Consider the following 27,101-nt stretch of genomic DNA (forward strand, 5'->3'; position numbering starts at 1 on the left):
CCAGGGGCCGCACCAGTGCCTTTCCTAAACCAACCCCTTGCCCGCCCAGCACGAGGACCCACCCGAGGCTGAGTCCCCTGGGCGCCCTCTTTCCTCACATCAGGAACTGAGAAATTATTGAAAAGACCACGGTCAGAGAACGGAAGAGATAGGTGTCTCAGAACGCCACGCCTGCCCTGGCTTCCAGAGGTGGCCCAACTCCTCCACACAGCCACCTCTGCACCTGTCCCTCGGCCCCAACTTGGCTGGAGCCTCCTGCTCCAGCTGGGGCCGCACCGAGGACGGACCACACTTCTTCCAGAACACAAATTTATTTGGCATTCGGATGAAACGGTTCTCACAGCATCTTAAGAATTAGTGCCAGCCCAACCAAAATAAACCCAAACTAAAAACCCTTAGTGAAAGGAAAACATAAACAGGCCTTGAGACAACGGCCTATAGACACCCACCCCCACCAAGCAGGTCAGCAGCTCTCACAGGAGCACAAGACTCTCAGCCAGGGCTGGTTGGGATTCGTCTGACCACGGAGCACAACCAGATCTCATGACGGTTGGCCTAGGCAGAAGGCCGACCCAACCTCTCCCCTTACTCCCCCACCCCCATCCCCAGTGGAGCTCAGCCCCTGGGGCACTAGCTCCTGGGGACACTGACGGCAGCAGGCGAGGCCTGAAACAGTGCTGCACGTGGGCTGAGCAACCCCGGAGCCCTGGCCTGTCCAGAAGCAGGCCCCCATCTGTGGCCCCCACAGCCTGCTCCGGGCCACCCCCTTAGTGACTCCCACATGCCCAACTGGCCCAGCAGTCCTTCAGTCCCCAATCCCACACATCTAGTGCCAGACGCCCTGCCCTGTACACACGGGTCTGAAGCCTGGGCCAGAGACATGGGGGTTGGGAGGGACCCTGAGCTGTTGGGGGCAGGATCCTCTGGGGCTCCACGGGGGAGCCCACTCCAAAGCAGGAGTGCTCAGGACCCTCACCTAGCACCAACAAGGCCTGTGACAGCTGCTCAGTGCCCAGAACACAGTGGAGGCAGGACACACGTTCTGCTTTGTCTTCAGCAGCCAGTGCAGCCACTCTCCAGTCCCAGTCCTTGGCAGGGGGAGTGCAGGCCTGCTCAGCACGCAGCCTGCCCACGTGGGGCTGCCTGCAGCACTCTGGCTCCTGTGGGCCAAACCCCGGTCTGTGGGCAACTTGAGAAGCTCATGCTGCCCCGGGAAGAACAAAACGGTCCCCAACGGGAGACTGTGAGAACGTGTCCAGAAATGGACTGTGCCAGCGAGGCCTGTCACCACAGAGCACCCACTTCAAGTCATCCCCCGCTCACTGCTGGTCTAGGAGGGCACGAGGGGCCAGGGAAGGGCTCCCTGCTCTCAGCTGAGGGCCACGCCTTGGGGCCGCCCAGCACGCCATGGCTGGCCCTGGAAAGGGGGGCCCCAGGCCTGAGTCCCCGTGTACCGCCACCACCTGCAAACACTTAGACACATACACACACATACGCACACAGATACACATGCACACAACAAAGAAAAGATCCAGACATTCAACGTAGAAAAGATATGAATGTGCTAAAAATCGCACAAAACCCGCTTAACCTCCAAACCTCAGAAATGCTAAAAACCCCATGTCAGGAGACAAGACCACTGCCCAGAAACAGGCAACAGTGACCCTCAGTCAAAGGCCCCCCAGGGTAAGACACCCAGCACCTTGCTGCTGGGGACAGGAAGGTGGCATGCGGCCACTGGGCACGTGGCTCCAGTGGTGGCGGTGGTGGGCAGGAAGTGGACTTCTGGGAGATGGACAGCCCAGGATGTGAATTTCAGCCATCCCTCCCCCCAAAGACACAACCCTTATGGCACAAACAAGGTGGGGTGGGGGCAGGCCAGGTCCAGGGGCAAATTCAGCAGGAGTGGGGGCTCCAGAGGGCAGCAGCCAGGAGCCAGCCCCAGTGGAGGATCCAGGGCCAGGACACTCATGCGTGACTAAAGGCCCCAGCCCAACCCCAGAGCTGCCCAGGGCGGGCCACGCATTGTGTTGCCGGGGAGAGAATGGTTGGGGTGGGGCCCAGGCCTCCTGGTGTGCAACTGAGCTTCACGGAGCCCAGCTGGAAAGACAGTACAGAGTCCAGCCTCCTTCCCAGCTGCCCTCCTCAGGGCCTTGGGCACCTCGGGCACCAGGCCAGCCCCCAGCCCCCACAGCTGGATGTTCACAACTGGACCTGGGGGACCACCGCCAGAGCAGCCCTTGGGGCAACCTCCAAGGCCATCTGCCCCGACTGCACTGACAGTCCTCAGACACCCGCCACCGGGCGCGCCTTCTCGAGCGGCGGCTAGCTAGGCGTGCGCGGCAGCCCGGGCTCCTCTGGAGGGCGCGTGGCAGCAAGCAAGTCCATCAGAGCTGGAGTGTCCAGCCCCACTAGAGCGTATGGCGCCTCCTTTGTTCCCTGCTCCTGACACGTGTGGTCTCACCAACTGTCATCCTTCTGCCGTTTAAAAAGAAAAAGACAGTGACCCAAAGCTACGCGTGTGTTTGAAGCCCCCAAAGACCCTCGGGCAGGTGCTGGCGCCCTGGGGGCTGGCGTGGTGTCTGTGTGCCCGCCGTCAGGGGTGTGGCTGTGCAGCTGGGTCCAGGCTCACTCAGGGGCCCCTCAAGTCTCCCAAGGAGATCAGCGTTTTTCTCGACGGCAAACAGGTGCTCCCTGCCCATTTGGGCCGCGGGCCCGCCGTCCTCTACACCACAGTATTGAGGGAACTTCGGCTGTGGCGGCCGCCCCCCGGCAGCGCCTCTGTGGCCAGGGCACTGCCACTCTGGGCGGGGTCAGGGGGCACGAGGAGGACACTGCTGCTGTCGGCTGAGTCTTCCAGTTCGGCCAGAGAGGCCCTGGGGGTGGGCAGGGGCTGCTCCAGGCGCCGGGGCGCTGCACCCTCACCACCACCATCCCCTGTGGTCAGTTGGGCGGCCTCTGCTGGCTCAAAGGCGTCATCATCTGCGGGAGGAGATGGAGGTCAGCAGGGGGTGGTCCTGGCTCGGGGTATGCTCTTCCTGTTTGCCTGCTCCCACCAACACTGCCGGGCAGGCGAAAGCCTGCCCCACGGGGCTCCACCGTGCTCACCCCGCACCTTCGCCATGCAAGTGGGCTGTGTGGGGCTGGAGCAGGGGTACAGCCGTGAGCAAAGCATGATGTGTGCGTAGGGGACACGCTTTGACTGAGTCAGCAGATCAAAGGGAGGGGAGGGGGAAACCCTCTCAGACTCTGGGGGTCCAGGCAGGGCTCACATGCATTAGACATGGGCTGGAACACGGGGGCAAGTGCAGGAGATGGACCAAAGCAGGCAGCCCGGCCAATTGTCTGGGGGTCTGCAGAACACCCTGGTCTGAGGGAGACCTGGTGGCAGCCCCTCCTTATTCCTGCAGGTGCTCTCTGAAAGCTCGGGGCTCAGGGACCCAGCACCGCCGCTCCCCTGGCCGACACCCCCAGCCCAGCAGTCCTGCCATCCTGCCCCGGGGAGCATTTGCTCCCCTGCAGCCTGGTCTACGGAGGCATCTGGAACTCGCACTCCCAGAAGCATCCCTCGTCCTACCCACCCTGGCCCCCTGGACAGCATATTGTGACAATCAGTGTCCCAAGGACAGAGGTCAAATCCAAGGCTTTCCTGCCGGTGCAGACCACAAAGGACGGGACTAACTGACGGGAACAGACCAAGAACACAGCAGTGCCAGCCTTGCAAAGCCCAGCCTGCTGTGTTACGTGTGCACGTGTGTGTAACACACAGGGAATCAGGATGGGACACCTGCGTGCACACCAGGGACAGGGACAGGTCAGGCCATGGGCAGGACACCTGCTGTTCTTTCTGCTTCACCTGTGAGGAATGATTTTCCATAGTATCAGATGAACAACAGACTCAAGTGGCCGCTGGACAGGAGGGCATGCCGAGGGGGTGTCTCCTCAGCTCACCACACGTGCACCATGCCTGACAGCCCAGCGTCCGGGCACCCCACTCCCCACAGGGCCCTGCTGAGGGGGCCCCGAGGGGTGCTCACTAACAGGAGTTCCCGGGAGGGAGGCAGGGGCAGGGAGACCACTGCCAGTGGCCACCTGCGACCCTGGGAAGAGTGTGCCCACCCCAGACGGTGGGACCATCTTAAAGGGAAAACCAAAGCAAAAGCAGAAGGCCGGGCAGAAGTTGGGGGGCCACAGGGCCTTGGCCCGCATGCCAACTGGTTGTGACCCATGGCTCCCTTGCCCTGGGGGTCACCTGCAGGGTCGTAGAACATGCTGTCCGGGTTGATGGAGGCCTCGTAGGGTGGCGGCGGGTCATCGGGTTGGTCAATGTCCGGGTACTTGTACGCGGTGTAGGGAGGCGGAGGGTCATGGAAATGGAAAGTACCACCTTCCCCATCGTCGGAGAGGTGCAGCGGTGTGAGGCCTGTGCCGAACCCATCTGGGCCATAATCAAAGCCAGGGATCCTTCGGCCGAGGTTGAAGTGGTGCACTGGGCGGTTGGAGAGAGAAACAAGCCCGGAGCCATCACTCCTGGGCTGGACCTGCCACGTCCAGGCCCAGGGCACCCCGCACTCCGACAGTCACACGCCTGTGCCCGGCTGCTACCTGCCATCCACACTGGGAGCCCCACCCACCCACCCACCAGCTCCGGCCCGCAGAACCCGCGTTCTCAGCGCATCTGGGCGTGACCCGCGACGGCCTCGGCGTGCTGCCCACCCTGCAGCTCCATCTCCAGGAGGGCTCACCGTGATGCGGGGCCTTCAGACCTGACACGTGTGCCCTCGGAGGCCCTGGGGCCCTAACACAGCAGCTGTGGTCCCTCGTCACCATGATCCTCAGCCCCCCTCCCCACAGGGACTGGGAAGCCTCCTGGCTTGCTCACTGAGACAAGGGGGAATCTCAGAAACTCTACGCAGGCACAAGCTGTGGCAGAGAACGTGGGCTGAGGAGGGTGGACCATGCTCCCTAAGCTGCCACCAGCCACGGGTGTCCAACGTCTTTAGCGGGCAGGCTGCCCCGGCAGGTGCCCACACACCCTGGGAGGCCAGGGCTGGCGCCCCTCCCACCACACTCGTGTGGCTCAGCCTGGGAGTGGGAGCAGGAGCAGGCAGGGCACAGCTGCCGGGCAGCCCTGTCTTCCTCCTCCCTGCCCTGGGACCGCCACCGAGCCACTGTGTGGGAGGCAGGGCTGGGCACTCACGGTTTGCTCCAATCAGGGACTCAATGCGCTCCCGGCGCCTCTGGCGCAGCCGATGGACCATGAAGAGCAGCAGTGACAGGATGAGGAAGGAGGACACACAGCTCACAATCAGACGCATCCCACTGGCCATGGAGTCCAGCAGGCTGCTGCCGTCTGTGCGGACGGGGAGAGCTGCTCTCAGGAGGGGGGTTGGCCCCCCAGGCAGTGTACCTCCTGACCCCTCCTAGTGCCAGGCCCCGCACACAGCCACTGGGATGCCGCAGCCTGGCCTCAGCCCCTCCTGAAGGCTCTGTCGCTACCCCATTCCCCACCCGCCCCCATTGCTGGGGTTGAGCCCCGGAAGCCACTCGGGGCTGGACGGGGTGCTGAGCAGGACTGTGCATCCGGCCGTAGCACCCAGGTCCTCCCTGATGCAGGGGAGCTGAGGTCAGCAGGGCTGTGTCAGTGGCCTGAGTTCAGAGCTTGGCTTCAGTCCTACGGGGGGCCCAGAGCTCTTTGCCCCTCTCCTGCACCCAGCAGTGCTCACATGTGGAGGCTGGGGTCACCTGGACCCCACAGGTGATCCGGAGAGGATGCAGGTGCAGCTTCCCCTGGACCCCAGAGTCCCTGTTTACAGCCCCTGTCTACCCTCAGCCCTGTGTCTGTTCTGATTCTTTTTTTTTACCTTTTTATTTTATATTGGAGTACAGTTGATTAACAATGTTGTGTTAGTTTCAGGTGTACAGCACAGTGATTCAGTTAAACATACACGCATTGGCTATTCTGATTCCTGACCTCCCCACGCCCACCCTCCTGCCCACCCTCTCTGTGGGTGGGGAGCCTGGGGGCCACCGCCAGGGACTCAACTGCACACTCACGGTCTCGTAGGATGGAGAGGGGTCACCCAGGGAGAAAGTGTTCACACGGGAACCCCGCCGCCAACTCACGCTCCTCTCCCCATCGGGTCATAGCACCCGCCCGAGTAAGGCTGGGCAGGGCCTGCTCTGGGCCAGCTCCGTGGTGGAGGCCCAGGGTCCCGCAGCAGCTTCCTTGGGGTGCCAGAGTCCGGCCTGCACCCAGATGTCTTGGGGCAGAAGCGGTGGGGGCCTAGGGCCTGGGCAGCAGCTCCGTGGTGAGCACCAACCCCGCCCCACCAGTCAAGCGTCCCAAAGTCCTCTGCTTGTGGAGGCTGCAGCTGCAGGGCGCTCTGCTAAGGGCCCTGTGCCTCTGACCACACGTGTCCAGGGGCCTCACCAGGGTGACTCTGCACCCCCGGGGACACTGGCAGCTTCTGGTGATACCTTTGGCGGTCCCCAACAGCAGGCGGGGGAGGCACTTCTGGCACCTGGTGGGCAGAGGCCGGGGATGCAACTCAACATCCCACTGGCCACTAGCTCAGGGTCTGACCTGACCTGCCCGGCACACACCAGGCTTGTTGGGCGCTGCTAGGAGAGGTGCTGGTGCAAGGCAGAGAGGGAGAGAACGGTGTCAGGCATTCCCAGAGCTCTCGCCTGCATGAGGTTGCCACTTCCGCCGAGTCACAGAATCGGAACCAGGGGGATCTGGGAACACCTGCCTCCAGACGCAGCATGGAGGCCAGGGAGCTTCACTGGGCAGGAGTGACCTGAGCCATGGGAGCCTCTGTGTCCACTCCCACTTCTGCAACAGCCACATGGGCAAGTCCTCAACTGCCAGCCCTGAGGAGACACTTCACAGCCAACACAGGTGCCAACTGGATGGCCAGGCTCATACTGGCCCTCCTCCCATGGGGCCAGAAAGCTTCCCCCAAAGCTGCATTTACTGCTGACAACACTGGAGTAAGTGTGTGAAAGGAAACATCCTCTCATTAATTAGCTGCTGTTCTGATGCCGGTCTCAAGGGAACATTTCATCCCCGTCCGGGAGGAGGTCTGTCAGCCCATGGGGCTGCTGTTAATTGGCGGCCAGCTCAGAGACCCCAGGGTCGGGGGGTAACTAAAGCAGCGGGCCTCTGCAATGACTAATTCCTGCTCAGTCCTAAAATAAGCCCAAGGACACGGCCAAGGTCCCTGACCGTCATCCACGGTACTCACCAGGAAGAGGTACCAGCAGTCAGACATGAAGAAAAGAGTACTGTCCCAGGGGGCAGAGGCCAGCCAGGGGCCCCCGGGGGCCCTCAACATGTCAGGTCCCTCCATGGGGTCCGGACAGTGCCAGGCGGGGCTGCCTGCTGTGGTCCAGGCTGCAGGTCCCTGGCCAGCCCTGGGCCCCGACAGAAGACACATAATGCTGCAGCAGACACTGCTGAATGGAAGGGGCCCCGGAGGCCACTGGCCTGACCGTTGGTCTGATGCCTAAGCCTGCCCAGGCCTCCCCAGGCCACCACGAGGAGCTTGGCGCCCCACTGGGCTCGGTGCCAACGACAGCATCCAGTCTCTGTGGAGGAAGCAGGTGGAGCCGAAGCTCAGCAGGAATCGGAGGCGGGTGCCTGGTCCCTGATGCAGGCTCTGCTACCGGCTGGTGCACGGCCAGCACCTCACACCTCTCGGCCCCAAGCCCGGGCACCAGCGCAGGACGGAAGGAGAGGCCGTTGCTCAGCGTCGATTTGTTTCCTGAATGAGCTGAATGACCGCTGAACATCTTTTCAGGTGCTTGGCTGACTTCGTGCATCTGCTCTGGTCAAGTGTCATTTTAGAGCCTCTGCCCATTTTTTAACAGGGTGGTTTGTTCTCTTATTATTGAGTTTTGAGAGTTCTTTATATACTCTGAATACAAGACCTTTGTCCGATCTGTGTTTCTCTGTTGGTGGTTTATCTTTTCAATTCTTTAAGGGTCTTTCAAGGAGCAGAAGTTTTCAATTTTGATGCAGTCTAATTTATCAATGTTTCTTTTGTGGACCATGCTTTTGATCTAAAAATGTTGCATATCCCAAGGTTACAAAGATTTTTCTCCTGTTTTCTTTTAAAAGACTTAATTTTAAAAGAACATATGTTGGGGGGGAGGGATAAATTGGGAGATTGGGATTGACATACACACACTACTCTATATATAAAATAGATAACTAATAAGACGCTACTGTGTAGCACAGGGAACTCTACTCAATACTCTGTAATGGCCTATATGGGGAAAGAATCTAAAAAGAGTGGATATATGTATATGTCTAACTGATTCACTTCGCTATACACCTGAAACTAAAGCATTGTAAATCAACTATATCCCAAAATTAAAAATAAAATAAAAGAACGTATGTTTTTTTCTAGAAATTTTATAATTTAAAGTTTTACATAGGTGTATGACCATTTTGCAAGAAGTGTAGTGTAAGGTTAATTTTTTGTTTTGCTTATGGATGTCCAATTGTTCCAGCTCCATTTGTTGAAAGACTATCCTTTCTTCATTGAATTGTCTTTGTACCTCTGTTAAACAGCAGTTGACCACATAAGTGTAGACTATTTCTAGACTCTCTATTCTGTTCCACTGACCTATGTGTCTATTCTTGTGCTAAAAAATCACAGTTTTGATTACTATGACTATATAGTAAGTTTTATATCTGGTGCTATGAATCCTCCAACTTTGTTCTTTTTAAAAACCGGTTTGGCTATTCTAATTCCTTTGCCTTTCCACATAAATTTTAGAATCAACTTGTTAATGTCTATAAAAAAACCCTGCTGGAATTTTGGTTGGTACTGTATAGAATCTATAGATAATTTGGGGAGAATTAACCTTTTAGTGATATTGAGTCTTCTGATCCATGAACCTTTTATTTCATTTATGCCCTTGATTCTTTCATCAGTGTCTTAACGATCTGTAGCATACAGACGGTGTGCATATTTTGTAAGATTTGTACCTAAGTATTTCATGGTTTTTGGTGCTACTAATAAATGGTACTTTTCTTAAAAATTTCAATTTCCAACTTTTTACAGGTAGTATATATAAACATAATGGATTTTTGCATATTGACCTTGTATCTGGAGACCTTGCTAAACTAAACACATTTATTAATTCTAGCAACATTCTTGTAGATCCTCTAGGATTTTCTACGCAGACAATCACATCATCTACAACAAGAAATGATTTCATTTCTTCCCTTCTGGTCTGGATGCCTTTTCTGACATTGCCCTTGACCTCCCATACAACCCCGAACATGGTGTGAGAGCAGACGTCCTAGCCTTGTTGAAGGAGATATTTTCCTGGTGTCTCTTTCCTTGGTGCAGTGTGGGCAGTTCCCAGAAGAGGATGCTTGGCCTGGGAGGCAGTCAGAAGGCTGCAGAAGCAAGGCCACAGTGTGGGGCAGGGTGAGGCCTTGACTGGGCTATTCTGGCTGCACTGGAGAGAGGCCTGTGGCAGCTCTGATCCTGCCCAGATGCCCTGAAGGCCGTGGTCTGCTGAAAAGTCCTCAGAGCTGGGTGGGCTCCACGGGCCATGCATGCCCACAGATGAGTCACGCTTGTATATGTTTGGTCATTCTTACAGAGCCTGGACAGAGAGTCAAGGCAGCAGAAGTCAACCCCTGAGAAACGGAACCAGGAATCCTGGTGAAGAGACTTGTGAAAGCCAGCATTTGACTCCCGTGGAAGGTGAGTAAGCTGGAGGCTGGAGTGATGTGGCTGGGGCGCAGGAGACCTGGCAGGCACCCAACTGGCTTGTCAGACATCTGCAGGCATGTGCCCTTCAGTAGCGGGTACCATCTACCCTGTGGGATGGGGAGGCCTGAGCGCACCCCAGCTCCATGTCCCCTGCTGGCTCCTCGCAAACATGGCCTCTGCATGCACCACAGCCAGCCACACAGGTTTGGGATACACGCCAGAGCACCTGGCCCGCCGAGCCTCAGCCAGCCTGACGCTGTCTGGCTTGCCCTGATGGCCCTGGGGAGCAGGACGGCTCTCGGTGTGTGGCCCTCACATGTGGCTCCAGCTTCCCTCCATTGTTCCTGCCCAAGCCGTCCGCTGTGGGGCCCACAAGCCCGTGTCGCTCACATTGAAATTCATGCTTCTGATTTACATTTCTCTTGAGGTCATGAATTCACAGGGAGATGCCAGCTGCTCTGGCGTGGAGAACAATCAGGTGCGTGAGTTGCTGTGCTAAGGGCTGAAAGGACAGTCCCACCCGCTGCTCTTTTATCAGAAGTGGAAGGAGGAGGGTCACCCAGAGACCACATGGCCCCTGGCGTCCACCGTGAGTCACCACCGAGTGGGGAGGAGTTTTATGTCAAAACTGTGGGTAATATTTAATCTTTTTCGTAAAGATTCTAACAGTAAAGACTGATAATGGCAAGCAACAGAAACTGTCATCACCTTCCACGTCACCACACTCAGAAACAGGAAGAGCTCCAATGGGGACCACGACGGAAGCCAGTTCTGAGTGTAACCAGGAGAGAAGACAGGCCTACAGCCCTTGGTCACAGCTGCCATGTGAACACGCAGCCCCACGCAAGGCCGAGCTCGCCATCTCACCTGGGTCCAGGCACATGAACTTGCAGCACTCCTTAGGGTCCTTGCGGTACTGCTGGCAGCCCTGGGGCCGCTCGCACAGGGCAGCTACGCACATCTCGGGCTCCCCTCTGTGACAGGTGCAGCTCAGGCACGGATCGTCCCCTTTGGGGGTGAAGTAGAACCCTTCATCCACAACGTTGTCCTTGATGTCGACACATGTCTGACCTGCAATAGGAAGAGATATGTGGGTCACCAGCCAGAGGAGCCCTGACTCCCCACCCGGGCCTGGGCCAACATGACAGCAGAGGAGTTGGCAAGATGGACCTGAAGCACCCCCTTCCAGGGTGGTGGGTCTGCCCGTGGTCACAGGAGGGGCTGAGAGACCGCCTGGCACACTGTCAGGACAACACGTTGCTCAGCATACCTGGCCACGAGCAGACAGCAGGGACAGAGAGCCCGGGGAGAAGCGCTTGCTTTCAAGTGCCTAAGCGCATTACATGTGAGATTCCCTCCATTATAAAATGCAGGTATCATGAGTATCAGCCCTTTTAGCATCAGAATGTATCTCAAATGAGCCTTCGGAGACGGTCCACTGGAACTGAGACATACAGTGAATTCGCACAAAGCCGACTGGTACCAGAGGAGGAAGAACTGCTGGTGTGAGACAAGAGGGGGTGAAGGCGCAGGCCCTGAAGCGGGTAGGAGACACGCCCAATGCTGGGCATGAGGGCTGAGGCAGGGGTGTGGTTCTCTTCAGGGACACGAGGAGGAGATGTTCTGGCCTCTCAGTGGGGTAGGGACATCTAGGAAAACTCGCAGAAGATGCCACACCTCGGGTCTGTGCCACACTTGACTGGAGTCAAATCTGTGTGACCCACATGATCAAGAGTGTGCAGGGCAAGAAACTTACATAAAAGTGTTCCTGCTCAAACAGAGGGAGGAAGGATGAAGAAAATGAGCAGAGCCCTTGGAGATGCAGGAAAACCATGTGGAGACACAACGGACAAAAACGCCCACATTCGCTGCAAAGCAGAATCCTGCACATCTAGGAAGCTCAACGGACTTCAAGTAGGATAAACACAAAGAACAGACATGGCACAGGGAGAAAGCGGGAAGTCAGAGAGGACGGAAACCTTAAAAAGAGCAAGAAAAAATGACACAATACTTATTGTGAACCCCAGTAAGATTCCCTGCCAAGAGGCCAGAAGGCGGTGGGATAATGAATTCTAAGTGCTCAAAGGAAAAGCTGTCAACCAAGAGTTCTCCATCCAGCAAAGCTGTCTTTCAAAAATGAAGACTTTCCCGGGTAAACAAAACCTGAGAGAACTTGTGCTTTCTGACTCCCAGGATAAGAAACACCAAAGGAAGCTCTGCAGCAAAAAGCAGGTGACCTTCAGAGAGTAATCTGAATCCATACAAAAAGCCAAAAAGCACTAGAAAAGGCAATTATGTAATTATAAGACAGTATAAATGCATATTTTTTCCTCCTTTATTCTCTCAACTTAATTAAAAGGCAGTTGTATAAAATAATATATCTATAGTGTAGTGCTGGGCCCATAACATATGGAAAGGTAATATACCTGGAATGTATGTGCCAGTGACAGTGAAAGAGGTGTGTGGAAGCAAAGCTGCAGTGGGCAAAGGAAACGGCTGCAGATGGTAAAGCAATTACAACTGTGCAGTGTTGGGTTTTTAACACTAAGAGATCTAATGTATACAGTACTCATGCTGCAAAGAGAGGAAAAGAGAACGGAGTTTCACAGAAGTATGTGACAGTGTGATTTAGAAGAAACATATATTTGGTCATTCAGATGACCAACATACACTTCTCATATACATTTGGTCTTCGCCCACAGTTCCTGGCTCACAAATGCTTGGAATTTCCTAAGTGCAGAGAGTGATACAGGAGTCTTTTGTTCTGTGATGAAGTGACTTTTGGAATCTGGTTGACAGGAGGACCGACCCTGTGATCAGAGGGTTGGAACTTTTGGTTCCCATCCCTTGATTTCTGGGGAAGGGGTGGGTAGGGGCGGGTGGAGGTTGAATCAATCATCAACGGCCGATTTAATCAATCATGCCTATGTAATGAAGCCTCCATAAAAACCCAAAAGGACAGCTTTCTGGCCTTTTTGGAAAGCTTCCATGACACGGAACCAGACCATTCTGCAGGCTGCTGTGCTGGGCACCAAGCTCCCCAAGAACAGAGCTCCTTCATTGGGGACCTCGCCTTATGTGTCTCCTCATCACAATAAATCAGTAATCTAGTGGGTAGACAGGTTTCCTGAGTTCTGTGAGCTGTTATAGCAAATTAATCAAGCCTGAGGAGGGGTCAGGGGAACACCATTTTACAGCTACCACTGGAAAAGAAGGAGACTTTAAGTAAAACAAACAAAAACTACTATGGGTAAAAAAGGTTCGATTAATGATTGAAAAGTTCAACTCACCAGGAAGATATAATAATTATAATGGCTTATGTCCCTAACAACATGATCTCAAGAAAGATAAAGCTAAAATTAGAGAGTATCAAGGAAAAATGGATGAATCAACATGCATAGTGAGAGATTATAACATGTCTCTTTCAAAAACTGATGTATCATGCAGCCAAAAAAGATCTGAGCAAGAGCACCAACAAGCCTGAGCTACCAGATGTATAAAAACCCTGTGGCCGGGAGTTCATAAAGATGAATCAAAGAGGCAAACCTCCAGTGAGACTGATCAAGAAAAAGGAAGAGTACGTAAATGATATCAGGAAACAAAAGGAGAGCACAATGACAGACATACAAATGCTTCAAAAAAATCATAAGCTATTATTTAGATTAGATTACATGGGCAACGCCCTAGATACACATGACTTACCGAAACTGACTCAAGAAAACTAGATGTGAATACGCCTATAGCCATTAAAGGAACTAAATCAGTATTAAAAATCGCACATGTATACACACATACACACACACACACACACACACACACACACACACACGTCTTAGCTCTGCCCATTGAAAGGGCATAAAAGCAATGAGCATTAACTAATACATAATGCTCATGAAAGAAATAAAAGAATATCTAAGTAAATGGAGAGACATACCATGTTCGTGCATTGGAAGATTCAACATTGTAAAGATGTACATCTCCCCAGATTGACCTATATAGGTTTAATGCACTTCTTATCTAAATCCCAGCAAGGTTTTTATAGACAGATAAGCTTATTCTAAAATTTAGGTAGAAAAGACACAGGCTCTAGAACAGCTAAAACCATCCTGACCTAGAAGAATAAGGTAGGAGGAACCACTTCCTGATTTCAACACTGATTATACAGCTACAGTAATCAAGACAGTGTGGTAATGCAGAAGGTTCAATGGAACAGAATAGAGAACCCAGAAATATACCCACACAAACATGCTTGACTAAGTTTTGACAATGGCACAAAATGCAGTGAAGGCAAGACAGCTTTTCAACAAACAGTGCCCGAGCAACTGGACATCCACAGCAAAAAAATGAAGCTTGACCTAATTCTCACACCTTATTAAAAAATTAACTCAAAATGGATTATAGACTCAAATGTAAAATACAAACTATAAAACTTTTAGAACACAACACAGGGTAAACTCTTCAGAATGTAAGGCTAGGCAAAGAGTTTTCAGACCTGACACCAAAAGAGTGACCCATAGAAGGAAGAATTGTTAAACTGGACTTCAGCAAAACTAAAAACCTTTGTTCTGTTAAAGCCCATGTGAAGAGGATGAAGACAAGCTACAGAATAGGAAAAAGTACCTGTAAAAAACTCATCTGCCAAAGAACTAGAACCTACAATACATAAAGAACTCTGAAAACTCAACAGTAGAAAACCCAAACAATCCAACTAGAAAATGGACAAATGACATGGACAGATATTTCACCAAAGAAAATATACAAATAAGCACACGGAAAGGTTTAACATCATTAGCCTCAGGGAAATGCAAATTAAAACCATGAGATAGTACTACATACCTATCAGAATGGCTAAAAATTAAAAATAGTGAAAATCACAAGTGCTGGCCACGATGTGGAGAAAACTGGGTCACTCTTACATGGCTGGTAGGAATGTAAACACTCTGAAAAAGTTCACTAGTTTCATAAACAATGAAACATGCAACTACCATACAACCCAGCAACTGCAATCCTGTGCATTTATCCCAGAGAAGGGAAAACTTACATTCACAGAAAAACCTGTGTGCACATGTTTATGGCAGCTTTAACTGTAACAGTCAAAAACTGGAATCAGGGGCTTCCCCGGTGGCACAGTGGTTAAGAATCTGCCTGCCAATGCAGGGGACATGGGTTCAAGCCCTGGTCCGGGAAGATCCCACATGCCGTGGAGCAACTAGGCCCGTGAGCCACAACTACTGAGCCTGCGCGTCTGGAGCCTGTGCTCTGCAACAAGAGAGGCCACGATAGTGAGAGGCCCGCGCACCGCGATGAAGAGTGGCCCCCGCTTGCCGCAGCTACAGAAAGCCCTCGCACAGAAACGAAGACCCAACACAGCCATAAATAAATAAATAAATAAATATTTAAAAAAAAAAAAAAAACTGGAATCAGCTCAGTTGTCCTTCAACAGGTGAGTGACTGGTTAAATGCTACTCAGCAATAAAAAGGAACAAAGTACTGACAAGACACACATGTAACAACTTGGAACTGTGCTGGCAGAGAGCCAATCCCCAAAGGATGCATAGCAATATGGTTCAATTTATACAACACTATTGAAATGAAAAAACTTTAGAAGTGTTAGTGATTTTAAGTGGCTAGGGATGGGCTGGCTTCTAGCCAGCCCACTCCAGCTTCCCACACCAACCACATCCAATCCGAGCACACCTGGAGCCATCATGGCACCGCTGAAAAGCCCCTTGCTGGCTCCACAACCCCAGCTGGAGGTGGGGAAGCACTTGAGGAGCCCACGCCGCCGGAAGGCCTTGAGGACAGATGCCCTGAAGAGGGGCCCAAAGGGAAAACCTAAAGCAGAGGCTGGAACAGACACTAAGAAGAGCCGTGTAGCAAACAAGATGCATAAAGGTAGCCACAGCCCAGTCTGACTCCTGCTGAGACAGACCCCTCCACCCACTATACCCAAGGCACACAGAAGAAAGGCCAGCCTATTTCCAGGCACCAAAATGACTGGACTCCCCTCCACTGTCCTATACAAGGCGCTGACTTTCAACAAAATATGACAAGGCACACGACAAACCAGAAGGAAATACCAAACTCCAGAGACAACACGATCATCAAGGATATGACACAGAAGAAGGAAGTAACACACAGAAAATTTAACACAAGTAGGATTAATATGCGAAAACCTCTAGTGGAAAAGTTGACAACATACAAGATGGGAAATTCAGCAGAGAGAAACCGTAAGAATCAAACAGAAATGCTAGAAATGAAATGTTAAAAAAAAAAGATGAAGAAAGCCATCAGTGGGTTCACAAGTAGACTCAACACAGCCAAGGAAAGAATTAGTAAACTTGAAGCCAGGTCTATAGAAATTACTCAAACAGAAAGACCAAAAGGAAATTAAAGAGACACCACAACTAAGTGCAATGCATGATTCTGAACTGGATCCTGGGCCAAGAAAAAGAAAACCCGTAAAGCACGTTATTGAAACAACTGAGAACACCAGAATAATAAATTGCAGATTGTTGTGCGGTGTTTGTTGTGTAGTATTTATTGTGCAGTATTGCATCTAGATCAAACGTCCTTGTTTGGATAATTGTGCTGTGGTTATATAAGAACATGCTGTTTTTCTTAGAAATACGCACTGAGTATTTAGGCCTCAAGGGAACAGTATCTCTAATTTACTCTCAAAAGATTTAGGAAAAATAGTCAAAGAGAGAATGATAAAGCAAATGTGGCACAATATAAATAACTGGTGATTCTGTGTAGAAGGCGTATGACAGGAAGTTCCTTGTATCATTCTAGTAACTTTTCCCTAAGTGTGGAATGATATCTAAGTAACAAGTTAGAAAGTTCCCTAGCCCCTGGGCCCAGATGCTCCTATAAGGTTGGTCTATCAAACAAGGTCAAGATTATAACCAACTAGTACAAACTGACTTAGAGGCTGGTAAAAGAGAATGCTTCCCAGCTCATTTCATAAACCTAATATAAATGTGATAACAAAAACTATTCAAGGAGCACATGGAAAAGGAATGATAGTAACAGGCTAAGCTCACTTCTTAAAGCAGTTTCAAAAATCCTAAATAAAATATCAGCAAACCAAAGCTGGCAATAAACATACAAAAACCAGGAGGACGGTTCAAAATGAGAAAATCTATTAATGTGAAAGAGTAAATGATAAAATCACGTAATATAAACAAAGCAGTAATGTAAAACAGTAAAGAAGAAACACCACACACTCCCAATAAATGCAGAAAAAGGATTAATATAAAAATCAATACATTTTTGTAATGTAAAACTTCCCAGCAAACAAGGACTAGATGGGTACTTCCTTAGCCTCATAAAGGTATCTGGTTTTCTAAGTCCTAGAGAAAATCTTACATTTAATGCTGAAACACTAAAAGCCATCCCTTTTGGGTTGGGAAGATAAGAATGCTTACTATTACCACTTCTAAGTGAAGCTGCAAGAAAAGAAACACCAGGAAAAAAAAGTAAAGAAGTTTTAAAAGAGAAAAAAGATTTGAAAGAAAACACAAAAATGTCTAAACAGAAAGTCTATTCTCTAATAGACAATTAATAAGGGAGTTCAGAAAACTGATCCCCAAATTCATACAGAAGAGGAAAAGGTCCAGAACAGGCAACACGATGGCTGAGGACAGAAGAGGAGCCCACCAACTGGGAGGACTTGTCACGAAGCTCCTATAAATGTGATGAGATGGTGCCCGTGCAAGGACTGACCAACGGCCAAGTCCAAAACCAGGCTCTGGCCCCTGTGAAATCCCGACCCACGACAAATCAGCAGCGAAGGCAGGGATGGTCCCCAGAGGGGACAGATGAGGGAGCCCTGCCCTCGGGCTGCACAATCACAGCATGGCCCTGAGGCTGGAAGAACCTCAATGTGGAATGTGGGCGAGCGAGCTGGCAGAGGGCCCAGAACAGACCTGACACCACAGGCTGGAGGGCAGTGGCCCAGATGGGGCTGACAGAGAAGCAGAGTGAGGGCCTCTGGAGGACCCGCGGAGAGCAGGGAGAGGTGACTAAGAGAGTCCGAGGCTCCAGGACACCACGAGATGTGGCAGGTCCTCTGGTCACCACCGTCATCCCAACTCCTAACGACACGGGGTGGGCAGGGCCTCTGTCCTGGGGGGAGATGAGGGCTCAGGGATGACACTGGGGCCCAGCCTACAGGGCCAAACGGGATGCCCGCCTGCGTCAGATGTGCGCTTACTTCTTTTACACAGAAACGAGGACTTGTCGTGGCAGCTCTCAGCATGCCAGCTATGCAGGTCGTGGTGGCGGAGCGTGGGGAAATGGAAGCATTGCAGCTGCGCGCAGAACACACCGTCACCCTCTGACGTGGCCGCCGCGAAGATGGGGTCCGGGGGCAGAAGCACCTCTGAGGAGCCTGCGGGACAGACAGCGTCACAGCATGATGGCAGCAGGCCAGGGAGCAGGGAGGCAGGCACACTTAGAAACGTTACTACAACGTCAGAGGCCCTGCAAGGACGGCAGTGCCCACAGGAAGGAGAAAGACGCCCCCTCCTCCTCAGAGGGACTCAGCCAGTGAGAAGCTGTGGACTCTCTTCGACCACAGTGTCAGGACCACAAGTGTGCCCAGGAGTATCCGCACTGTCCTAAAGGCTGGCACCCTCTACTGGGGTTAGGGATTCACCCCAAGAGCTGGGATTAGGGCAGGTGAGAACCTACTAGAATGATCCTCTGCAGGCATGCTATGACTCTTGAGCCTGGAAACCTAATGGCCATTTCCGAATCAACTACTCCACCGGGAAATAGGAACAGGCACTCACACTCCAGGAGTACAGGTCAGGGATGCTCCAGCAGGACCTTTGAGGACTGAGGGGGGGCCACTCGGGGGGAAGCCACTGCCCGGGGCCCTGACCGGTCTGTGTGGAGACATGGCCGCCCACCTGCCACAAGGTCCCCCAGGCTGGGAGACAAGTGAGCTCTGCCCGAGTGCAACGTCCCTTCACTTTCCACAGGGAGGTGACAGAGCAAGCAGCCCGGGATCCCCAGGCTCACCAGCCCTCACTTGTCCTCAGAGACACATCAACAGCAGGACTGGGATGTGTTTGGGAAAAGGAACTGGCCCCAAGATCAAGCCAGAGGCCCAAGGAGCAGCCTAACAGGAGAAGCCCAAGGAGGGACAGGGCAAGGCATGTGGCTCGGGTGGCAGGTGGAGGAACCTGCCAGCACCCGGGCAATGGGACAGGAGGGGTGACCACGGGCGGGTGGGAACGCAGCTGCTCACATGGCTCCTGACGTCACCTCGGTAGTTAAAGCAACACACATGTACGCTCACACATGCATGCTCACACTCACATAATCTATTTTAATTCCACCTGCCTGACGGTTCCAGGATGTTTTGGACCCTAACTCTGACCTTCCCTGTTCTAGGAAGCCTGTCCCTCCCTCTCTGGCCTGAGTTCATGTCCGCTGCACACTCTGCTCATTTTTATGCTCCAATTAAAGTTGTGGACTTTGAAACGAGGGTGGACAGTCTAGAAATGGCCAAGACAGAAACCACCACAGGTTCCGGAGGAGGCCAAGCCCCACCTGGGTCTGGCGGAAGGGCCTGACCGGGGTTGGGCCATCACAGCCTCCCCGGGTGTGGGGCCCAATCCTCCACACAGCCCCGCACCGGGCACCCGGGTGGGAGAAGGTTGGAGTGGAGAGCTTAGCAATAGTCGCCCTTGTCAGGATGACGCACCCCAGGTTCAAGCCCAACAACTCTTCTGAAGGACCAGGAAGCCTTACCTTTGAATGCCACCTCCCAGTGACCTTCTAAGGAGCGGTTCCGGCCAGTGATGACGTACTGGTAGCCGACCCACAACCTGCAGGAAGACAGATTGCAGGAGACCTCAGTGGGACAGGGGGAAGCAGGCACCACTGTGTGCATGTTTTTTTTAAAAAAATAAACTTATTTATTTATTTATTTTTGGCTGCATTGGGTCTTCGTTGCTGTGTGCAGGCTTTCTGTAGTTGCAGAGAGCAGAGGCTACTCTTCATTCCAGTGCGCAGGCTTCTCGTTGTGGTGGCTTCTCTTGTTGCAGAGCACGGGCTCTAGGTGCGAGGGCTTCAGTAGTTGTGGCACGGGGGCTCAGTAGTTGTGGCTCACAGACTCTAGAGCACAGGCTCAGTAGTTGTGGCACATGGGCTTAGCTGCTTCACGGCATGTGGGATCTTCCCAGACCAGGGCTCGAACCTGTGTCCCCTGCATTGGTAGGTGGATTCTTAACCACTGTGCCACCAGGGAAGTCCCTGAATGTGTGCATTTTTAATAGTTACATTGACCTTTAAAATATTGAGCTTCAAAGGCATTAATGATTTTTGAAAGTTTTGATACTTAGTTTTAATAAAATGCATTAAAATTCTAAATAATAAACTCACTAGTCAGAAAAAGTTTTTATCTCGGGTGACTCCTGCCAAGACTCTTCTTATTAGCTGAACCAATAAAGCTTTTACATTCTAAGTAAAATCAATTTAGTTCTTGGTGGACACAAACCTGTGAATACACTAAAACCAAAGAGTAGTATGCTCTGAGGGGTGAGTTTTATGGCATGTGAATTACACCTCAATAAAAGACAACCCCTATGAGCACACACTGCCTCCCTTGGAGCCTCCCACCCAGCAGGTGCTCCCGACCGCAGCCTCCCAGCTCTGGAGATGTCCATCAGTGGGTCCCCAGCTGCCGTGGGTGCCACTCTGCCCCTCCAGCCCCCACCATGCATGTGCCCATCCTGAGGGCACATTCCCACCCCTCCCTTTTCCAAGGACTCAACCACCCAGCGAGCTGGGAGTTATCTTTCTCACTTTGGTGATTTGCCAAGCTCACAGGGCATAACGGTGGAGCCTCCACCTGCCACGGTCACTGCGTTCCTATGGCAGTGTGGCAGCCTTTGCCATTGTGCGGAGGGAGCACTGGCAGTATGGTGACCCTGTGATCCACTGCTGGCCCCGGCAGTGTGGAAGGGGTCCTCAGCACACATCTGACCCCAGAACAAAGCCCCCTGAATGCTGGGCCTGGGAGAGGCCGGCAGTTGGCCAGTTTCCACACTTGCTCTCTGATGCTGTGGAGCCTGGGGGTCTAGGCCAGGTCCGGAGCCAGACTGCCTGGGTTGGAACCTGGCACACCCCAGTTAATACGTGCCCTGGTCACCACCCTGGGCCCTGTGGTGTCTGGGGGACTGAACGAGTGGGCCCATGGAAGGCACTGAGCACGGGCCTGGCAGAGCCCACTTTCTCAGAAGGATCGCCCCACCTACCTGCATGGCCCGTGAACCAGGCCTACGAAGCCCCATGTGGAGCAGCCCCTCCTGACACAGGCCCAGACCCCCTGCAGTTGCAGCAGAACCCACACAGGGGGACCAACGAAAAGGACTGGCTCAAGGTGACACAAGGTGGCAGCCCATCCCTGCCCCTCTGAGAGACCCTGCCCCGTCGCAACACCTACCCTAAACCCCCATCTCCATTTGCTTCCAGGGGGCGGGGCTGCTGCGGGCTGCCAGAGGCTACGTCCTGGAGGCCATCATGCTAGGCAGGCCTTGGCACTCCACAGGCCCCGGACCCCACCCCGGACTCACTTGTGCTGGTCCTGCCACGCGAAGCTCCGCTCGGGCTGGTCCCATTCCTGGGTCAGGACGAAGCGCAGCTCCTGGTCAGTGGAGAAGGTGGCGAGGGACCCGTTCACGCGCTGGCAGGTCTGTGCAGCATCCCAGTAGTTCTCCCCGCTCAGGTAGACTCGGTAGCAGCTGGCCGTGCCCTCGTAGTGGTGCCACCCTGTCGGGCACTTCCCTAGGAAACATGAAAGACGGCGGGGAGTTGTCCCCCAAGTTAGCATCCTCACTCCAAAATGCAATTGTACATGCTGCATCTAAGCAGCTCAGAAACCACCCAAGAAGGGGGAAGCTGAGGCTCAACAGGGGAGCTCTGCCTCCAAGACCATAAGCCTCCCAGTTGTATGAGGCTGTAGCCGCTGGGCAGTCAAGACCAGCCGCTGAGTTCGCTGAGTAAAGTGGCTGATGAGCTGGTAGAACTCCTCAGGCTGGCAGTGTGAGCATTCCCACTACATCACCACACCTAAGTATGTCTACTCAGAAGGGGGTTTCAGCTGTGGTTTTTCTGCCTTTCAATTTTCCTTAAATTTATTCTGCTCTTTTAAACTCCTAATATTGTAGAGAGTTCATTAAATAACTAGTTATTTAAAAAAATTTCTAAATGGAGGGAGAGCCTGCTTCTCCACCTACAAAAGGGTGGGTACAGTTCAGTCCCCAAAGGTAATAACCATCTCTTAAAAAAAAATCAGCCTGGTTCCAGAGCCTGGGTTCAGGTCATGGCTTCCTCACTCGGGCTGGGTGGCTTTGGGCAGGTCATTGTGCAGCTTCACCCATCAAAGGAGGCCCTGAAGGGCTATTTTAGGTGGACACCCCGGCACAGCCAAGTGGCATGGGAGAGCCAGGGACTACGTGGGGGGTGAGCCTTTGTTCATGAACAGGGCAGGTCTGCAACTTACTGCTGAAGCGGACGGGCTGCGCCACATTCATGGCATGGAAGTGCGTGGGGTCGCCGCCTCGAGCCCGCCCCGGCCTCGGATCCACAGCCTCCTTCCCATGGTAAGGACGCGCCTCCCCGATCACTTCTGAAAGCAGAGAGAGAGTGGCTGTCAACACTGCTCATGAGGGCCAGACGCCAAAGTGAACCCCGGTACAGTCAGATGGCGGGGGGATTGGGAGGGCAGGGAGGAGGAAGCACAGATTCCATCTATTCAGGTTTTCTTTAGAACTCTAAAACGTGCCGTTCATGCCAAATGGGTTACATGAGCTTCTTGCTGAAATTACGCCTGGGCAGTCTTCATTTTTCATTATGACTACGAAATGGGGACTCTCAGTTGCATTTTCTAACAGGCTACTGTGGGCACATCACAGGGTCAGCCACTCCTGCTTAACACCCTCCTGCATCCCTGGCCACAGGGGGTTCTCTGCAGAGTCCAGGCTGCTCCCCCACTGACCTGGAGCCTCCCCTCTTAGCTGTGTGTGGCCCTCTCTGTCTGCTTGCCCCTCTCTCAGCCTCAAGGCCAGGGTCAGGGCACCTGACACAGGCCCTCGTGTGCAGCAGGCCTGGAGCATGGTTAAAGTGTGACCAGAAAGCTCAGGGTGAGGAAGAATGCTAGCTTTATGTGTGGTGGTCCAAGAGTAATTCGCAGGTCTGAGAAAGGAGACCCAGAGAAGTGAGGAGATTTACCCAAGGCAGGAGAGAGCCAGGGGCTATGTTTCCGAGGGGCCTCTGCGCTCTGCCTGCTGGGGGGCGCCTGGTGGAGGATACCGGTACAGGATCAGCACAGGCGATGAACTTGGTCTGCACGACTTCGCAGACACAACAGACACCTGCCTGCAGCTGGCTCAACAACCTCAGGCCAGGCGGGGGTGGTGGGGTGGGTGGTGGTGGAGTGTGGCCCAGGAGGGGCGTGGCGCATGCCAAGGTGGGGCGATGGGCGTGGTAGGGGCGTGGCATGGCAACAGGCAGTCCCCACCTCTCCCACCTGCGGGCAGGGGCAGAGGACCTTCATTCCCCAGCAGGGATTGAACTGGGCCCTGGCAGTGAAAGGAGACCGCCAGGGAATTCCCTGGCACTGTTTTTATTTAATAAATCATCTTTATTTTTTCCAATTATAAAATAACACATATTCAATGTAAAATATTTGAGAAATACAGAAGTTTGAAAAGACGAAACAGATAAACTGTACTATTCTAGAGGTTGCTGCCCTTCCAATCTCTCCTTTCTACACAAATCCTTAAAACTATTGGGATCACGTCAAGCACTATTTTATGATTTGCTTTGCAAGCTGAAGACTATAAACAGCTTTCCATATTCTTTAGTGAAGATCACTTTCAATGGCTGCTCAGCATCTGTGAATCGATTTCTTTAATTACCACAACTCCTAAGGTTCCAAGCTGGAGCTGCCTGCATTTCATAATTTTTGTAGAAGAAGCACATGTGTGTCCTTCTGAGACCCTAGCAGCTTTGTCCCTCTTCCACTAACTACTCAGTAGAGTATTTCCTCGGAGTTTCCATAGTCCCTTCCCAGGCAGGTGATGGGATCAGCTTGCCAATCACTCTAACACATAAAATGTGTTCCCAGTGCCTGAGATAAGTTGGACCCCAGGCAAAGACCTAGAGGAGAAGCTGCCCTCTTCAAACACTGCCCTGGGGTGGGACGGCTTCAGCTCTCTGGGACTGGGGTGCCCCGTGCACATGTCTGAGAACCACCACTTCCCGCTCCCCGGAGGAGACAATGCAAAGCCCCTGCCTCTGTCCCTCCAGGGCGCCAGGCAGAGGAGTGGGCAGATCCCCACTGGGCTGAGGGATAAGGAGGGAGGGGAGCAGAGCCCTCCCAGGCAGAGGGCGCAGCCTGGGCAAAGGCCAAAACCGGGCATGCCTGCGACAAGCTTGAAGACCAGCTTGGGTGTAGCTGAAGCGTATTTCGCTATGCCTGCACTTCACACCTCCCTTTTGCCTGCTCTTCACACCTCCCTTCTGCCTGCTCAAACGAGCAAGACCTGTGGTTCCACTTGGTCTTGGCCTCTTCCCCAGACCAAGCACAGCACCTGGGCACCTGGTATACAACCGGTCAAACTGCTCACAGAGGGACGAGGAATCTAGGGCAGAGGGGAGAGAAAGAAAAGGACCGGTTCTGCCGGGGGCACCAAACACCAGGTGGCCAGGATGCTGCCCGCAGTGAAGCCATCTGCAGCCCGGGGAGGGGGTGGGGGGGCAGGTGAAACAGCACAGTAAAGTAACCAGAAAGCCTGGTGGCGGTGGAGGACGCTGCTCTGTGATGAGCAGGCTTCTCTGTGGTTCAGGCAGCAATTCTGAGCCTTCCTCTCTACTCCATTTTCCTTCATATCCAAACGCCCACATCCACCCCCTCATCACTCATTATTCAGCGTCCATTACATGCTGCCACCGAAACCCACCAACAGACACAGGCCCCCTGAGTGTCCTGGGGGCCAGAAGCAAGAGGTGAGGGTGGCTGGGGAAGGCAGAGTTCACTGGATCAGCAGCCTTACAGCACTCTTAGGACCACCTCTGACAATAAGGAGTTTTCTCTGAGCCCCACAGACAGCGCGGCGGCCAGCTGGAGGGTGTGCGGCCAGCCCCAGAGTGCGGGTTTCAGGGTGCAGACGCCCCAGAGCAGCTCTAGGCACTGTCCCAGGCACCCGGCAGCAGGTGGCCCTGACCCCTTAGTGGGAGGTCTCACTCTCACTCCCTGTGGTGGGGACGGGGATGAGTCCAAGCCTGGAACCCAACCTGAGTCCAGCCCTGACGTCTCCGAAGGAGTGCTCCTCTCTCTTCAGATGTCCGTCCCCGGACTTCAGAATGGGAGCCCAAGGAGGAGACCCGGCTGAAACGCTACTGAAAATCTGAGGAAGAGGGAATGTCTGAGATGGGGAGGCAGGCAAGGCCGTGACAGACCTGCTTCAGAGGAGAAGTGTCCCGCCTCAGGACCCTCGTGTGCCCTTGGAGATCAGGGCAGCAAGAGCTGGAGGCCTCGAGTCCAACGGGGAATCTGAGTCAGTAGTCAGGGCAGGCGGTGTCTTGCTTGCTGCTCCCAACAGCAAGTGGCCGGAAAAGAAGATGATGTGCAAATAAAGGACAAAATGTGAGTGATTCTAATTTGTGTTTCCAGAAACTTAAAACTTGTCCAGATGAGCCTGTAACGTCTCCGAATGAGGGAGAGGGCAGGACAGACTGGAGCCTCTTCAGTGTTCTGAGCTGTCGGGACACATGTCACTGTCCTATTTCACACCAAACAGGTTTAGAATCATGGTCAAAAATCAAATGTCTCTAAGTTAACCAATACTTGCTAACCAACGCAGGATTTCTAAAACCAGAGTCAGGAAATACAGTTACTAATAGCATTTCCGTTACGCTGAACACGTTCTTTAAACTGATTCTCTTTCCCCACAGCTGGGGCCAGTCATGTCGCTCAGGGGGATCTCACTGGGCTAAAGTTTGATGGTTTGGGGGAGCCCCAGGGACCACCATCTCTGTCTCTGTTCCATCAGGGACATGCCAACATGAGCACTCTGTCTTCCCATTTTATACCCATGTGGACAGTATATGCGGTACACAGAGATTAACTGCAAAAACACAGCCCTATAAGTTTCAAGTTCAAAATCTGCCTCCCTCCGGCGGCTCCTATAGGTCCATGAATGTCTCAGGGCACAAGTTCACAGAAGGGACATTTTACCTTCTGCTACTGCCTGGGACAGAAGCTGAAGCCACCAGTCCCAGGCACACTCCACCTGTGGCCACAGCTCTCAGATGCCAGGAGTGCTGTGGCAGAAGCAGACTGACCTGAGTGGGGCTCCTCCCTCAAGGTCTTCTCAATTCTTAGGTATGTACATCACAGGATGAAATAGAAATCCTGCCTCCCCTCCCCCAGTCCCCTGCTCCTAATCCCATTTCCCACAGAAAATTCTTCAGATAGTTTTTAAATTATTTTTTCTTACTTCTTCCGGTAGTTTAAAAAGAATTACTTATTTTTACTTATTTCTTCTGTTATGTCTATATTTCCGAATAATAGGTTTACCCTGCTATTTCTAGTGTTATCAATTTTAAGTGTTACCCACTGACTTAAGGTCAGGCAGGCTTATTATTAGCTCACATACACTCTTACCTTCCCAACAGAGTAGCATCAATCTCAAAACTAAAGTCAGTAGAATAATGTAATAATGTAAGTATTCTTCACTTGTGAACCAAATAGCATACTAAGGTTATTTCGATCCTCTAACAACTTTCTTTTTTCCTGGAGTTAATATTTGCATCGGTTTTAAATTTTTCTTAGCTTTCTGTATATCAACCACTGATTTTTTCAGCTACTACAGCAGATAACAAAGGCTAACAGTAAAAATTTTAAACACTCAAAACACTGTGTCAGAGCCACCTGGCTCCACTTTGTTTCCTGGAATCCCTGCCTACCTTCCAGCTCCAGGCTGAATGGGCCGCTCTCTGGGCTGGGGCTTGGCTGTGATCCTCGGGTCCACTTTGCTACCCTCCTGCCCTGGGACCCTGTTTCCTGGACCCCAGGTCATCTTCTTTCTTGCTTAACCCTCTCCTTTTACAAGATCACATCTTTCTAAGAAAGGGTATAGCAACATTTATGAGTCTATTCATATCTACAATTTCTTTATTTTATCCTCATATATCATTGACTTCTCTGGATATAAAAATCCCAGATTAATAACATTTTTGAAGCTTCTGGTTAAAGATATCAGATTGAACAAACACACCTTGTTCTCTGAAACCCATTAAAACAACAGTAATGGGATTTTATTTTATTATTATTATTTT

At 52.5% G+C, this 27,101-nt stretch overlaps 1 protein-coding gene across 2 annotated transcripts in view; it reads right to left on the reverse strand.

Moving 5' to 3' along the window:
* Window positions 1–303: 303 nt before the first annotated feature.
* DGCR2 (DiGeorge syndrome critical region gene 2) overlaps window positions 304–27,101 on the reverse strand; it is a 68,903-nt gene continuing 42,105 nt past the window's right edge. The window contains exons 3-10 of one of the 2 annotated variants that reach the window (XM_082667256.1): window positions 22,261–22,386; window positions 21,332–21,542; window positions 19,506–19,582; window positions 17,959–18,135; window positions 10,608–10,811; window positions 5,201–5,353; window positions 4,253–4,489; window positions 304–2,982 (exon numbers count right to left, since the gene is read on the reverse strand). In XM_082667256.1, coding sequence (XP_082523382.1) covers window positions 2,726–2,982; window positions 4,253–4,489; window positions 5,201–5,353; window positions 10,608–10,811; window positions 17,959–18,135; window positions 19,506–19,582; window positions 21,332–21,542; window positions 22,261–22,386 — 1,442 coding nt within the window. In that variant the 3' untranslated portion in view covers window positions 304–2,725. The remainder of the gene's footprint in view (window positions 2,983–4,252; window positions 4,490–5,200; window positions 5,354–10,607; window positions 10,812–17,958; window positions 18,136–19,505; window positions 19,583–21,331; window positions 21,543–22,260; window positions 22,387–27,101) is intronic. The other variant, XM_082667257.1, reaches the window with a different exon arrangement.

The sequence above is a fragment of the Grampus griseus genome, assembly GCF_964374135.1.
Source record: "Grampus griseus genome assembly, chromosome: 12".
NCBI classification, from domain to species: Eukaryota; Metazoa; Chordata; class Mammalia; order Artiodactyla; family Delphinidae; genus Grampus; species Grampus griseus.